Source organism: Siniperca chuatsi, linkage group LG13, assembly GCF_020085105.1.
Source record: "Siniperca chuatsi isolate FFG_IHB_CAS linkage group LG13, ASM2008510v1, whole genome shotgun sequence".
Classification (NCBI taxonomy): domain Eukaryota; kingdom Metazoa; phylum Chordata; class Actinopteri; order Centrarchiformes; family Sinipercidae; genus Siniperca; species Siniperca chuatsi.
Window position 1 is genome coordinate 29,176,597 of NC_058054.1, and position 17,459 is coordinate 29,194,055.

At 40.0% G+C, this 17,459-nt stretch overlaps 1 protein-coding gene across 12 annotated transcripts in view; it reads left to right on the forward strand.

Moving 5' to 3' along the window:
* Positions 1–16,945, forward strand: part of LOC122886730 (disks large-associated protein 1-like) — a 185,780-nt gene extending 168,835 nt beyond the window's left edge. For 10 of the 12 annotated variants that reach the window (XM_044219267.1, XM_044219260.1, XM_044219264.1 and 7 more), the window contains 3 exons: positions 1,167–1,258; positions 2,927–3,079; positions 8,008–16,945. In XM_044219267.1, coding sequence (XP_044075202.1) covers positions 1,167–1,258; positions 2,927–3,079; positions 8,008–8,232 — 470 coding nt within the window. In that variant the 3' untranslated portion in view covers positions 8,233–16,945. Of the gene's footprint in view, positions 1–1,166; positions 1,259–2,926; positions 3,080–6,009; positions 7,988–8,007 lie in introns of those variants that run through there. The other 2 variants (XM_044219266.1, XM_044219270.1) reach the window with 2 other exon arrangements.
* Positions 16,946–17,459: the final 514 nt, after the last annotated feature.

Below are 17,459 nucleotides of genomic sequence, written 5' to 3' on the forward strand. Positions count from 1 at the left end.
ATGATTAGTCCTATTACCGTAGTATGCCATGTGTCTTATTGACACTCCTATTGGAGTCAACTTCTATTCTGGTAAAAAATTTAAAGTGAAATACTTTACTATAAAAAAAGTAATCACACAGAGAACTCGTTCCCAACCTTTTTTTCTTGTGACCCCTTAATATGAAGAAAGGTCTACCTGTGCATGTCTGTGTTTTTGGAGGCTTGAAGATGTAAAACTATACAGTATTTCTCAAGAACAATGGCTGACTGTGACAAACTGATGTTTCTTTGGCAAGTGTGCACACAATTGAACTCTCAGTAGTGCAGCCTATATATATAAATGAAACAGAGGAGGAAACGACAACACATGAACAGACGCCATTATATATATTATTTTACGGCACTTTTATACTCGCAAACATATCTTCATGTTCCATTCACTAGCCTAATACAATACTTTAGTCTACAAATACATCCTACCCCCTCCCTTACTGATTTAAATGTAGCCTAATGTGCGCTTCCATGGTGCTGCCATTGTTATGTGACGTCAGACAACTGCTTCTTCATGAAATCGGGGTAGATGAATTTGCCACGAGTTCACGAGTAGGAACTCCGACATTGTAATTTTTCTAGTAGGAGGTCGGAAATTTTCGCGTTCCGAGTTGTCTGGAATGCAGCATTAGCACTTTAAGTAAAGTGCATTATTAATAATGTATTAGATATTAAAGAAGAAAAAAAATAAAAAATAAGTTTTAAGGTTTGTGTACGTCCAGGCAGTGACACCCAGTACTGCAACGACCACCCATATAGTTCCAGCTGTTAGAAATTTCATCTTCAGGAACAGTGTTGTTTTGTAGGACAGGAATTGAAGTCTATTGTATAGCCACATTCACATAAAATATTGGAGTATCTCAAAAGGTTCCTGAGCGCAAAGCTTCTGAGGTCAAAAATGGCTGTTTATTTTTTGTCAGTTGCCAAGCAATGGTGTTGTCATGAATTACACACAATAATTGCACCAAGAGCATCCATAGTTCATGTAGTGTATACATGAGAACATGGAGATGCTGTGTCCTTGGTAAGCAGGAAAATAAAATGCGTTTAGAACAGTATGTTGTACATTTTCTCAAGAACAGATGGATGTACTGTAGGTTAGTCTCTTCCTAAACTCTGTGTCTATCCTCGTAGTCCTCGGGAAGATGAGGAGTGCTGTAGGAAGTGCTCAGCTTCTGATGTCCCAGAAGTTTCAACAGTTCAGGGAGCTGTGTGAAGAGAATCTGGTAAGTGAAACACCTTCACTCACACTGAGAACATGCAGTCAATAATTTACAATGATGTTACACCTTTCATCTTCTGTGTAATAGACTTTTGAACAACAATATTTATCTCCTCAACCTTATGTATCTTCTTTGATTTCTCAGTGGCCTGATACTTATCTTTCTGCAGTCTTTAGGCTCTAGGTTATGAAACACAAAATCTCTCTTAATATTTTTAGCCATGGTAGCAGCATGGTTCTTGAGATGGCTATGTCTGTCTGACGGTAGGTCGGTCCAGAGTGTAATATCTCAACAACCACTGGATGGATTGCAATGACATTTGGTACAGATATTCATGGTCCCCAGAGAATGAATCCATCTGACTTTGGTGATCTCCTGCGTTTGCTGTAGCGCCACCATCAGGTCAAAATTTCAATTAGTTTGAGACAATAACATTTACAATAACACAATTTTCTTTCAAAGAGTGCCAAGAGACTGTTAATACTAAACAAAACCATATTTTTAGCAATCATATGGTAAAAGGCCAAAAATGCAGTCTGATATTTAATATGATATAATAAATATAATAATATAAAATGCTAAAACTATGACTGATATTTCTTGGTTTTGTAAAGTGTAACATATGATTAATTGGAGTTAACCAATCCAAATGATTTTTGATGGCAGAGACACATGTCTTCAGTTACAAAAGACAGAATGATCGCTGTGTCAAAGCCACCAATGCTAACTTGAAGGTGCTACTGTGAATATTCAGTATGTCAGTAAAAGAAAAATAACAAACATATTATTGCTGTACTGATAACATTAATTTTGATCAACAGAATTTAATAAAAGTGTCAGTGTAAATGATAAATTATGCAAGGTGTCAAACAGTGATCCAAGCATGCTGTAGATGGATAACTCTGGAGCCATGATTTTAAAATTTGGCATTGAAAATAAAATGTAATTAATTAATTACATACAACTTTTTCCAATACAAATGTTTCAATGCCATGTTTCCTTTTTCAGTTCAGGTTTTGTTTTCAATGCCACATTTTATAGTCACTGTCCTGGCTCCATAGATAATGGGTGCAATTCCTAAAGAGAGAGTTTAACCTCATGACAATTTCAGTAGGACTGGTTTATATCTCCATTCAAAGAAGATAATAAAACCTATTTCCCCAACCCATATAATCATTGATGGGTGAAAACGTCCAGTTGAGTTTTACTTTCGCTGCAGGACCATATATATCTCTTAGGGTTAAAAAGTTTGCCACTCTTTGAGTATTACAACTTATCAAACTCTGTTGTGTATAAACTTAAATTTCCAGTACTGTCAAGCTGCTTTCGGTGCCACCCAACATAAGTTACTCTAGAACCCTCCAAATATGGTGGCACTCAAGGTGTTTTAAAAGCTCTTTAGCTATCTAAAAGATATTAAAACACACTGAGTAGCAAAATGAACAACACCCTTCACAATACAAGGGGTAAGACAAATTTGATTAAACCTATCTTACCATGACATACCAGTAATAAAACTATGAAATTATTTATTATTCTGTATTCTGTTTTTTGAGCTGCTCTACAAAAAAACTTGAAGATGACCTCATGTGTTGAACTTTTTTTTCATTTTACTCTTTCCTGGCTTTCATCTTTGATACTATTCCTTCTCCTCCTTTTCTACTGTCATAGAACCCCAACGCCCACCCTCGTCCTGTGGCCTCAGACCTGGCTGGTTTTTGGGATATGCTTCAGCTGTCAATCGAGAACATAAGCCTCAAGTTTGATGAGCTTCACCAGCTCAGAGCCAACAACTGGAGACCTCTGGATCCCCCCGAGAGAAAGGTACACACACAAAAGCTTCCAGTATGCCACCAGGCTGACTGGTAGACCCGGGATAACACCATCATCTGAATGTAAGGTTTAATGTTGTGCTAGTTTTTTCACTCCATGGCTATTATGAATGTGACTCATTATATGAATGTCTCATTTGGCAACAAATTACTTTTGTCTATGGTACCCAAAGGATTATTTTACCGCTCCACTGTTATACAGCTATATCAGAGATTTTTCCAAATGTAATTTACTCTAACACTGAAGGTTCAATTCAGGTAAGGTACCCAATAGAAACACAAATTTTTTAGCCCGGCAATTTAGCAGATTTCAACAGAAATCCACTGTTCCTGAAAAGACTTTTTTAGTCATGTCAAAAACTAATTTTTATTTATACTCATGGCTGATTTCCATGAAATTCCCAATGATTTTGTCACTGAAAGCTATAAATGTCATTCCAGTGACCCTACCAACACGTGAAATATCCCTCAGTTATGTCATCATACATTAAAATCATACACTTTGCACACTGTCATGTTGCCAGTAGTCTCGTGGAGCGAGATGTGATTCTCTCACTTTGTGACCAGACTATATCGGGATTACAAAACTTGGTTTAAGTGTTTCCACTCAAAATTAAGCCAAAACTATCACAGTCGTCCCCAAACCTATATACCTCTGTATACAGTGTACATCAGGCTGACAGATAGGTGAGTAAGTGAGGCAACAGTGGAAGGACACAAATGCAGATAGTCTATGCAGAAAAGGAAAATTTTCAGTGATTTATTGAAGAAATCAGCTTACAGGCAGGTACAGGTAGGCAGGCGGGTAGGCAGACAGACAGACAGGCGCAGATGCAGATACTGCAGGGCGGAGCCGCTCTGGAGGGCGACCTGGAGGACTGGGGATCTGTGGTGCTGGACAGATGAGTGAGCCAATGGTGTCGGGAGCCACGGGGACCATGCATTCTTTTGGGGATTCCACGGTAGCCTGTGAAAATAACATGGCAAGTCCCTTCAAAAGGTGACCGCCGGACATCAGGCTGGCTCCTCAACTTGTCCAAAGAATGCCCATAGCATTCAGGGGCTAGCCGGCTTGGAATAGGTAGGCCGCAGGCTCACGAACCTAAAGCTAATTGACCGGTGTGCAGGCTGGTTGCTAGCAGGCCGAGGTGAAGGCAGGAGGCTAGCAGTCCGGAAGCTAGCAGGGCAAGGTGAAGGCTGGTGGTTAGCAGGCCTAGGTGGAGGCTGGAAGCTAGCATGCTGGAGGCTAGCAGACAAATGTGGCCGGAGGAAGCATGCCGGGGTGAAGACTGGAGGTTAGCAGGTTGGAGGCTAGCAGGCAGGGATGCAGGAGTGAAATCCTCTGCCCATCCAGGTAGCAATTTCTCCAACCAAGGCTTAGGTGACACTGCCCGGCATGCCAGTGATCAGACTGCCTCTCTCTGCTCACTACTGGAGGCAGTCATTTCTTAGACACAGAAGGGTATAAGTCACCTCATGTACAGTAGTTCCAAAGAAAATTATCCATCTGCTGGCTCCATGATTGGTCAGTTTGTTCTCTTAAGTGACGCAACAGTGGAAGGACCCAAATGCAGATAGTCCACACAAAAATGAAGATTTTCAGTGATCAGCTTACAAGTTCAGTACTAATGATAGCTCTGATTGTGAGGATTTCAGACTGCTTGGTGATTTTGAGCCTGTGAAATAATTTGAATGTTTGAAAGATGAACATGAGTGAACAAGAACTGATGTAGATAAAAATAACAAAGTTTTTGCTATACCATAATCAGAATGGTCTTTATATTTTGGGTAATCTGGTTCAGATTCACTAAGAACTGTACAGTGAAGATAGTTTTCCTGTTTATCATTACATTCTTGAACTACTGTAACAGCATGTAACGTTCATTTTAAGGCCCCTATACACTGTGAGATTTTGGAGTGTTTTAAAGGGAGAGTTCAGCCCAAAATCAAAAATACATATTTTTCCTCTTACCTTCAGTGCTGTTTATCCATCTAGATTCTTTTGGTGTGAGTTGCCGAGTTTTGGAGACATTGGCCATAGAGATGTCTGCCTTTTTTGAAAATAATGGGACTATATGGCATTCAGCTTGTGGTGCTCAAGCTGCCAAAAAAATACATTTGAAAAACTCAACAGCATGATTGATGACCACATATTTGTTGCGCAATCTGTCATGTCTCTGAAGAGAGATCCTAGTCTGACACAGTTTGAGACTGAGACTTTGTTACAGCATCTCACCCAGTATGACATGATATGAACCTGTATCGCATATTGTGGAGGGGCCTCTACATGCAGACCATGTTGTTGCTGAAGTAATGATATAATATACAGTACTGTATGTCCTCTCGCAGAGCACTTTACAACCTTCAATTGTTTTAAGACTCATCTTTTGTACCCTCTATTAGCTCATGATAGAGTGTGGTCACACCTGAGGTTCCTGGATAGAAGCAATTCATGCTTGTTTGACGTGCAGGTGATAATGCCCATTGTTAAAGCTGTGACAGCATAAAATAAATAACAGTTTCTTACCTTTGAATGAGGGTTTGATGGTGAATTCATGTTGCAAAAGAACTAAAATAGCTTTTGTCTAGGTGAATTGATAATCTGTACATACATGTCCATGACAGAAGTAACGTAAGCCTTATTTTTAGTCTTTAGTCTTTATTCTTAGTCTCACTCAGCTTTTTTCTCATGGCCCAGAGTTAGTGCATGGTTTTTTGACTTGGTCTCTATGGTGATACAGATGCTCTTCCTTTTGCATATCTTGTGTATCTGTAAATCTTTTTCATATGTCTTCTGTCTGGTTTCTTGCTCTCTTTCAGCAGTATCTGTTGTGGCTTTGCATCATTGTCAATACTGACTGCTGGCTTCCTCATTTGCTCTCATTGTTGTCTTTTTCTTTCTTGTGCTTTTTGTGTTGACAGTGAAGGCGCTTGCAAACAGCCACGCATCAGTCAGCATAACTGCAATGCCAACAACACCACAGGGCCTTGATACCTCTGGGTCTCAGTAGATCCATCATGTGTGTCTTTCCATCCATCTGTCCATGCTTCCTTCTGCCCTTCCTTATTCCTTCCTTCGTTCCTTCCTTCTGACGCCTGCAGCTGCCTCACCATGTGTGACTTTTTGTTGTGTTGTAGCTGCCAGTGTCAAGATAGATGGCCAGGAGAGAGTGTGGCTAATATTCCCTCTGCACAAAGACATTTTACAGTATAGAGCACACTGTTTACACAGCAGTTTCAGAGGAGATCCATTTAGAAAGATGTGCATAAACTCCAACCATAAAACACCAAAAGAACAGGGAATTAGGAGACAAATAAAACCAAACACCAGTAAAACGATTGCAACATTACAATATTACACGGGATTTATTACAAGATAGGGAAGAGGCAAGTCTAACTTATTCACCCTATGCTGCATTTCCATATGTTTGTGATACCTTCGACTTTCCATGTTGGGAAGGTCAGGATGGTTACCACCTGTTGTGAGGATGCAGTCCAGTACAGTACAGCTAATGTGTGCCATACTGGACTATGGAAATGCAGCATTAGTCTTCAGGCTGGTCTGAAGATGGCCACATAGACCCTTCGAGTCCATCTCAAAGTGAGCTCAGACTCGTGTGGACTAAAGCTCAGCTCAGTACAGAATGTGATTTCAAAATGAAATGAAAGTGTATAAAATAAATAAGTGAATACAGAATTTGACATGGAGCTATGCTAGAGAAGCTAAAATAAAAAATAGAGTATACTCACCTGGTTAAGGGATATATCTGGTTTATTACAACAAAGAAATAAGTCGGTTGACAGGTCAAGAAACGTGGGCAGGCAGACGATCTGACAGGTTGGAAACAAACCAACAGTTTATTCAGATTATCAAAACCACTTTATTTGGACGTCAAATTGATAGCGAGCACACCTGATATGTTGCTAATAATCTGCCCTCAATGTACAAGAAAACTGTTTGCACACAACTACAATAGTTACGGTGGGTAAAATTTGAAGCAGGAAGTGGGTCTATAAATGGAGGTTTACAACAGACATGTTGTAGCGTATATACTTTTACTGTTCACCTTTGTTTTCTCTTCCAAGGAAGTTTGACTAACCTGTCTGATCATCTGACTGCTTGTGCTTCTTGACGCGTCAGACTGTAGCGATGCGTTCCAGCAATTACTTTGCTGAGTACACTGTTGACATAACTGATAGAAATGATTGACAAAACTATGCAAATAAGACACAATAAGCCAGAATTATCCTTTAAGGACATTTGTGGTGTCAGTAGAAAGATGGAGCATTGTTTCTTCTGCATAGTAGTGGTACTGGTGCCATGTTTATGTATGTACAGTTGTAGGAACCGACCCTGCCCCAAGGTAGACTTGCACACAATGAACTAAATCAAGGTTCAAGGTTCAGCTTTATTGTCATTATACAACACATACACAGGATTGCACAATGAAATGCAGTTGTAAATCTACCTATTATCATTATCTACCTGGCATGCATATGACACACACAAACACACATTTGAGAGTAATGTACAGTAGGTGCGATTTTAGCTGTGCCCATGCAGATAGATTGTTATGCAGCAAAGAAAGGATTATATAATAGTTAAGATTCCAAAGTAACAGCATGTAACGTAGCTGCAATATTACTGAAACAGTGTGAGAAGCAGTATGATAAAAAAATGTGGAGGATGATCAAAAAAGAATTATACAGAATGTCTAATTCATCTTACCTCTTCTTCACTTACAGTATTACATACACGTACAAGTGCACAGGCATGCATTAAACCAAAAGCCTACTGCATTGAAGGTGGCAGTTACAATGGGCATCACAGGCACATACACACATTAACACACACACAAATACATGTCTGTCTTTTTCCTGAAATGTTCTCCCCTCCCCCCCACCGTCCTCTCCCACCAGGAGAGGCGGCTCCCGCCTCCGGTGCCAAAAAAGCCACCCAAGGGCCCTCACCACCACCCCCCTCTGGCCAGAGACCGCTCACTGGAGAGCTCAGAGAAGCAGCGGCAGGAGGCCAGGAAGCGCCTGATGGCTGCCAAAAGAGCCGCATCCGTACGGCAAAACTCCGCTACGGAGAGCGCTGACAGCATTGAGATCTACATCCCCGAGGCTCAGACAAGACTATGAGGACACTACCAGGGACACACACAGGATTGACATGGAGTACACACACACACACACCATACACAACACAACACGAACCCAAAAACGTATGGTTGTCCACACCGAGGTCTAGGGGTGTAACCGAATATGAATACATTATTTGGATATGCATAGATCATGCTCTCTGAGCAGATACAAAAACAATCCGAATCGTTGCAGTAATATTCTTCTGAGTCATAACTCATAAACACGCGGACATCGTACACAACTTGCTACAATCAGTGGAATTCACTCTTCACAGTGGTGTCCATATCTCCGATGTCCATCAAGGACAGACGTCCATAAATGTGTTTAGAAGTCATTAAAAAAAGGCCTCATAACTTCATCACATCTGGTCTCATAATCTCAGATTCAGACTTTTTCTTCAGTTCTTCTTCATCGTGCAGTGCAGAATAAAGTCTGGCTGATGTTCCACAGGTGTTATTTTTACCTCATAATCACATATTGAAGCCTGACACTGTGCCACTTGACAGGAGACGGGATACTGAAGAGCTGAATCCAGTGACCTTATAAGTGCATGCTAAAGGGAGCTTACACATTTTTTTTGTCAATATCTTTCTCATTTTTAATAGACATTTCAAATAAAAATTATTTTCATCGGGACCTCCTTCCATTGCATGCACAAATATATTATAAATATATATGCAATAGGGCCCCATGAGCTATTATGAATATTATTTTGTCACTAATTTTCTCATTTTTCATCAGAGACATTTCATACCAACTATATATTAATCAGGGCCTCCTCCCATTTTTAAAGAAAATCATGCAATATGGCCCGATGCACTGACCTCCCGTTCTGTTTTTACTGTTGGTTTCCACCGGGACCATTAGCTTGAATTTAGACTCACTTTTCTTCTTTTTTTGAAGGTGGAATCCAAATACAAATCACATTTCATTATTCGATTAATTCAGGTACATGGTTAAAATATTATATCATTTAGTTGGCAGTTAAACTTAACTTAGAGTAACTTCACACCAGGCTGAAAAGCAGTGTTTGCTGCCTCCTGTTTCACCTGTAACCACACCCAACAGTGATGTCACAGGGTCTTGAAGTACACCTGTTCATCACTGCAGCAAGGTGAGAAGGTCAGCAAAGACTGTTAAGTTACTCTTTAAAGATATATTTATGAGGAATATAAATAGCAGTAGAAAACAATTTAATGCTACAAAATGAAGCAGACTAGACAATTGCTAGCAACTTCCAGTATACAGGAAACCAAGGCCACTTCTGGAATAATCCGAACTCAGATACAAATACAGACAATGTTGTGACATAAACAGATATCGAGACAGATAGGGCTGCCCCCTAAACGTCGATGATTCAAATCATCAGTCGAGAACCCCCTGAGTCGACGCGCATTTTGTCACTCGAATCATTGCACATATATCTATATATATACGCAACGCAGAATAACAGCATGGCAGGCTGTAAACTTTGCTGACGTCTTGTCTGAAAATGACCTAACTACAAAACGAACTGTAACGGAAACAGAGAAGGGCAGCGGGACATGTCCGTTGGCTGCTGCGGCGCTCTCTGCTCCAGGGCGGTGAAGTCAGCTGTTGTGTATTGATGAAAAAACATCTGTAATAATGTTGAGTACTTATTAAACGGAAAACATCTATTGATAAGAAAAAGCACGAACCACAAGCACATTACAAATTAAAATACAGAAGTCGACCCCTTCCCATATACAGACCGGAGCTTTGCATTACACCCCTGCCAAGCTATGTGCATTTGAATTTCCAAGACTCTCACGATCCTGGATACTGTGCCCCTCAGTTGACTATGACCTGAAAGAGCTGTCCAAACCTCTGATACACCAAGATGTCATAGTGTGGACCCATGGTTTAGACACACGCAGCATACCTGTAAAGTTGGAACACTGCCTTTGAATACATGTGTCCAACTTCTAATAATTGAGGCCAATTATCATAATTGTTTTATAAAGCCACAGCTACAGTCTTACAGTGGTGCTCCATAACATGTGTACTCTATCGTCAGAATAAATCACCCCCTAAATTGAGCTGGAGTTTCAGCCACCTTAAATTTGCATTTTTCTGAGAAGACTTCTTGTCCCTCTGCTGAGGAAGGTCATGTGACCTGATCAGAAGCACTAAACCAGCTACTGATTGGACCTTGTGGCGAGATTGTTTTGTCACCTACTTGGCTAATGGTTGCTGGATCACCTAACAGTGTCTGAAGACAAGCTCAGGGAGGCAGCGGGCTGCGATGACAGGCTTTTCTCCCCGCCTTCCAGCGTCGTTTGAAGCATACTAACGCTTTACGGTTAAAAGAAGCCAACTCTGACTCGGTAGGAGATGAGATGCCAACCGCGGCCTCCGGTGTCAGAGTCAGACGCGAGACGCTGCAGAGTGGTGGCGGTGTGTTTTCAGCCTTCCGGGTTTGCTCAGATCATACAGGACTTGGTTTGACTTTTGGGAGACGTTGACGGTTTTGTCTGTGGGTCTTATAATATTACACAAACACATATACTGTATGTACAGAGGTGATGGACAATCTTACACACACACAAACACACAGCCATTAACTTGTGTCACATGACAAGACTTCACATGCACACTGATAAACACTCACACAGACTCAACACATCAAACACTCACCTTTAATTCTTTCAGGTGTGTATGGACAGTGCAGGCTGTTGTAACAGAAAAACAGTGTCTCTCTCTTCCCTCCGGAGGAGAGAACGCCATGATCACTGTTTATCTTTCATCTTCCTCTCCATCTCCACACCACATCAGTTCTTTGTTGAATTTAGGAACTGATGTTGATGACTGCCGGTATTTTCTTCCTCTATAGTGAACCCTCTTCAAACAGGGTCAGAATTTTAAAGGAAAATTCTGTTATTTTACAAACTTTGATGTATTTTCATAGTTTTGGACATCATTCTTTTTAGTTGTGATCATTTTTTACTCACCAGTTTCACGGTTATATTACGGGGTCACAGGCCACCGCAGACAGGAGCCATCAGAGTTTACCCAAGTTTTCTAAAACACTTGACTCAGAATCGAAAAGGGGATTGGTTTCAAAACTGTGTGATGGCTCGTGCGGTTGCCCCATCTGTATTTCAGCAGTTCAGCTTTTGATGACCAAAACTCGAAAATAAAAGTTAAGTTGTAAATAAACAGAATTTTATTTTAAGCCTGCTTGTGTAACAGAAAGACATCAAGTGAATTATAAAGTGCTGATACTGTCAGTGACACTATGTTATAGCGGAAACAATGCCTGTTAATATTGGGCAGTGAATTGATCGGGGTGCTTGTATGCTTCACCTGTGCACAGGTCACACCTTTTCTCCCTCTTTGGTTGGATCTCACGTCCTTTCTCCTTCTTGGATTTAAAGGTGATTTGTCTTTTACAGGGTACATTTACACTTAAGCAATACTTAGTGGAAATCATGACTTTTATGGAAGTGCTCAGAGATTTACTATGTAACACAAAACCCCATAATTAATAAGATGGAATGAGACTGAATCGAATATGCAGTGTAGTATTAACTGAACAAAATGACAAATAGATTTTCAGAAGTACTGTTTCAGTGGTCCCAATTAGACAACACATGAGAATGACAGCTAAATATAGCCTTCATTCATAGCTTTTTGTCAACCAACGAGCTGTACAGAGATGAGAATTTGTTTTAATCTACACTGCATCTTTGACCAATTTTGAAATCTTACAGAAATTACCAGGTGATATGATTATGTCTGAGGTGGCCTGACATTATTATCTGTTGTACAGTATCTCAGTTTTTCTACGTTGCTGTCATGGTTCTAGCTTCAGGAGGCAGTTTTGAGTGTAATATTTCCTCCCAAATGTTACTGAGAGGTAGCTGAACTCTACTGATGAGGACCTGGTCACATCAAACATGGGCAAGTTGAGATTCCTTCACACGTCATTGTGATTGCAGGCAGTGGCAGAAGGAAGATAGCAAGCTAGCTATCTCGCCAAACTAAAATGCCAGCTATGAAGTGTATAGAACGTGCTGAGCTAAAGAGATGGCTCCTTTTCTTTCGGACTGTGCTGCATCCTCCTCGGGGGTCAGGACAGTCGAGGCATCTCTGCTGCTGGTTTACAGACTTATGTCACAGCAGAATTCACCAAAGAATTTGATGTGAAAACAGTGAACAAGTATATTTTGTGACCATCCACTGCTCATGATGATCCCCTTCAGCTGAATTACATTTAGTGGAAAATAGCAAATGTCATAAATGTTAGTGTGACCAGGCTCTCCGCATATAAGTTTCTGTGTACTATTTTAGATTATACTTTAAAAGGACTAGTAGTCAAGGGGGAACTGGCCAATCTTTTTCTACTTACCCAGAGTCCTTTTTTCCTGTGCATGCTATTTGAAAGAATGTTAGAATGAGCCGCTGCTTAGATAAAACTCCAGAAATCTACAGGCACATTCAGCAGAGCCACCCAGAGCTGAGAGGTTTACACCTGGCTTTAAGTAGCTGTTGATCCCGATGTTTGCGTTGCTGAGCGTGTCGTTGTCCTGTGTCTAAGTGTTTGTTTGTGTGACTCTGGCTAAGTAGGAAGAATAGTTAACACCACCAAAACTGTCCATGCACTATCTAACTGTCTTCTGCGTTAGAATGACAGGAGCAGAAATGACAATATGGCTGGATGACAAAAATACAATGTGAAATATTCTGGTTTTGCTTATAGTCACAAGATTAAATATAACTATGGTTTTTGAGTTTTGAAGAGGTGTGTTAAGCCGGCCAGAGTAGTAAATATGAAAATTAGACTTTTGATATGGGCATCTAACCTTAAAAATGAAACACATAAATGTTAATGTTACAAATACATTCAAGCTGTTACTAGCAGTTGGTTGGCAATACATTTAGCATCAAAATATTCTTTGACCCTACTAATGAATTCCACTGCATTTTCAGCAACGTCGTGGACATTTACCTCTCCGCTGCATAAATCCCAGAAAAAAATGGCATTTCTTGAACACTATGCAACCAAATATACCACTGCTCTATATATCAATTAAAAATTCTTTAAAGTATGGTATTTAATTAACTCCCAGGCCTATAATATATGCCTCTACAGATACACATGATCATGATGACACATTATGGTATATTTTATTGGTATTCATACAATGAGTATTAACCTTGGCTCTCTATATGTGACAGTACAGTACAAATAGACGAGTTTAAATTAGAGGCCGACCGACGTTATGAGCCGATATCAGCCCACCGCAGATACGTCAGCAGACGGTCGTCTGGTTTGTGCTGATATCAAACTGTTTTCTGTTCAGTACACTAGGCAGGGGTGAGCTGTTGGTGTCACTACAAAGTTCTTCCAGCAGAGCGCGCTGTCACTGCAGTGGCAAGCAGGGCAACATGAGCAGGACCATATGTGCACACTTACAGCTGGTCTGATGAAATGTAACAGCCGCCTCACTAATGGTTAAAATTACAAACCAGCACAAAAGGGATAAATACCAACATAAGCCACCATGTTCTGGACAGACACATTACAAACACTAACAAAAAGTAACATTTGCTTTTTGGAACATGAGGTAGGTAACTTAACAACCTGCTTTCAGCACTAGGCAGTGCATGCTGGGAAATGTGGTCCGTTTTTCCACCGGATACGTTGAAGGTTTCCAGCAGAGGCGCTGTTTCTCTCTCGGCAGCAGCGAACCACGAGTTAATGTTAGTGACTGTTACGTTGACAGTCAAATATTGTTACAGACGACGTGTTCTGATTAGCAAGAAATACACATTTCTGACTGAAATAAAGGTTCAGAAAGGGAACAAAGCTGCAGCACGAATCTCAGAGCTCGACAGAGGAAGTTAGAGAATACGTGGTTCAGTACAGAGCAGAGGTGGAACGTAACCAAGTACATTTAGGACTGTACTTTAGTACAGTTTAGAGGTACCTGTACTTTACTTGAGTATTTCCGTGGCATTTTCTGCTACTTCAGCAAGTGACTGACAGTGCTGTTGTTTATTTAGCTTTTTATTTTGTTTTTATTTATTTATTCTTTATTTCCTCAGTGTTCATTTCTACAATTGGCTGACAATGTATATGTGAAATTATTTAACAGGTTAAAGAATATTTACCTTAAATGTTCTTTAATAAAGTTATTTGTTTAAGGAAGCAGCCTTCCGAGAACCTTTGCATAGTCACATCGGTGCACAATCCACATAGAAAAGGTCTATTTTCATTCCAGCTCAAAAATTCACTATCGGCTGCCACATCGGTAGTCGGTGAATGTTTCCCCTCTAAAATCGGTATCGGTCATAAAAATCCCATATCGGTCGGGCTCTAGTTTAAAATTTAACTTAAACGTCTGTGCTTTTATTTTCAATTGTGGAGGTTAGACAATCAAGCCAGACATGTTGTTTTTGTATTGCCATGGCCAGCTTAGCCAGCTAAATCTTAATATCACAGCATTGCTTTTGTTACTATAAATCATATTCTGGATTCTGCATCTTATCTCTGCCATTCCTGCTACTGTCACTTTAAAGGGGCACTCCAGCACTCCAGTGACTTTACACATGAAAGTCAGTTTACCCCCCCCCCCCCAACAAGCAATTAAAAAGCACACCAAACTTGCTGTTAAGTTTGGACTCATCACATTTGGAGACATCTACACTAAACACACCAGAGCGGCTGGCCCAGACCTGGTTTCAACAGTGACAAAGAAAACATCTTTGCAGCCAAGATGATTTTCTTGTTTATCTGTGATAATGTCATTCATACAACTACTACTTATGCCAACATTCATTATGACGACCTCTTATATAACTGCCATTCACTTCTCCAGAGCAGCAATCTGGAAATCAAATGTAGGATTCACAGGATTCTACAGACGATTCCATGATGATGATGTGTTGTTGATCAAAGTATTCTGTAATTATTTTCTTCTTTTGTAGAGATTAGGTGTGCGTGTGTGTGGGGAGGGGGTGTCATTTTGTACAGGATCTGATTACCTCTGTGTTTACATGACGATGACAGTGAGCCATATTCAATGTGAAATCCCCTTCTTATCAAGAGGAAAGGGCCATACAGATGCTGAAAGTTTTTTTCTTTTACCACTTACTGAATCATTTCTTTAGTGTTCCAGTAGCAAGCTTACTGTCTGTGTGTTTGGGAGGAGCAGCAGAGCAGGAACAACATGAAACCAAGGTGAACCGGGGGAAATGGGAAGATATGCACATAGGGAATCTTTACTCAAATGAAAACCTCGATGACTCTTCAGACAAGATGACTCACTGGCTTCCCTGATGGAGATCCAAAATGGCTGCCAGAGAATGGCCAAAATTTGAAGCTGTGGTGTCAAAAGCAACCAATGTGAGACATAAACAAAAAGGTAGAAAATGGAGAGATCAGGGCTGCCAATATTGAAACAAAATCTTCACCAAACTGAAATGTCATTTTCTACTTGTTTGGATGGGATCTGTGACAAAGTTTCAATTAAAAAAATTAGAAATTCACGTTTGAAAATGCATTATTACTGCCAAAACGTGCAAATGAAATTGCTGTAGTAGCATGCAGTAAACAAGATAACATAGTGAAATGCAAGATGTGGCAGAAGAAGCCATAGGCTTATACTGCCCCCCCCCCCAAAACCAAGAATAGAAAATAAAATTTAAGAATTAAATATGAAAAACATGAATAGGAGACACAAAAAATAAATAGTGCAATGCAGCACCAATCAGCTCACTAGAATCATATTAAAAAGGAAGAATCAATGTTTTTCAACATGAATTAATTTCACTGAACAAGTTAATTTTTCATGGTCATTAGCCACAAGGATATATTTCTAATTTTAAAAATCACAGGCTGCAATACAATTTTCAAATTTGAAAATGAAATGTCCATTTTTTCTAGTTTGCATTCACTTTCATTATCATAATGCCAGTGTTATGCTCGACAGTTATTTGTTAACAGAATTCATTTTAGATTTTTAAATTTGGATTTAGTCACACACAAATGGAAAATGAAATTTCAATTTTACGTAAGATTTCATTTTTTAGAACTGGCAGCACTGGACCTTCGTAGAGGACAACCTTGGACGTAATGCTGCTGAAAACCCATGTAATTCCAACCGGTGGTGTGCTTGAGCTGGCTCTGTGTGATTGGTTTTTTTCCTCAGGAAGAGATGGGAAATGCAGTCTATAAAATCAGGGTCTCCCAGACATGGTGGTCTGTTACTCAAACTGTGTGTGTGCGCGAGAGTCTATGTGTTATAAAGTTTGTATGCGTTTCATATGTATATATTACCATAATGGAAGATGAACTGTGCGTGTGAGGTCTCTATAAAGTGCTTCCTGAGTCCCTTGTTTTCTATGTCGGGCCTTTCCTCAGTACGGTCTAGTAGCCTCATAGAGTCATTCTGTATATTAGCGCTCCACTCATACCTGCGACAGGTCTCTTGTGTTTGTACAGAAAATGGTTGAGGGTGTTCCATGACGCATGCAGACACAGTATTAGTACTTATGAATCTATATCTCAGTTGAAGACATGTATTTGGTTTATTTATGCTCTTATTTATTGATTTTTTTTTAAACTATGAGATTCTGTTGAAGTGGTCTGTCATGCTCTTCTGATCTTACGTTGTATTGTAAAGAGATGATTATATGTCCATAACTATTGATGAACCCATAATAAAATTAACTATCAACTCTTCTTCCATGACTGGTCTCTATACCGATCTGCAACATGTCACATTGATCACATCTTATGGTTTGCATGGATTAGAGTAGTTTCCATGGTGGAGTAGATCTGGCCTGTAGGCATAAGGACAGGTTCCCCTGCCCTGCCTTGTTATAGTACCCTTCAGGGCAATTTAAAAAGAAATTGCAATGTAGAAATCAGTTAAGGCCACTACAGGTGAAAAGATAAAACGTAATAGCTGTCACCATGAAACTTCCCCAGTTGATTACTTACATTAAGCCATTTATTTTTTGTGTTACAAGTTTTCTGAAATGTGACGTTTAAATATGCAAATGAAGCATTATCTAGTGTCACAGCTCGGCTCAATACTGCGACAGGGAGGGTCAAAAAGTCATTTATTTACGAACTCTGAGTCAAACAATGAAACGTGTAGGAGTCGGTAATGTAGTGCAGTGTATGTAGAAAACAAAACCAAAACGGCATGCCTGCGTGGGAGCGAGGAGCTCAGATAGTGAGAGCAAAAAGA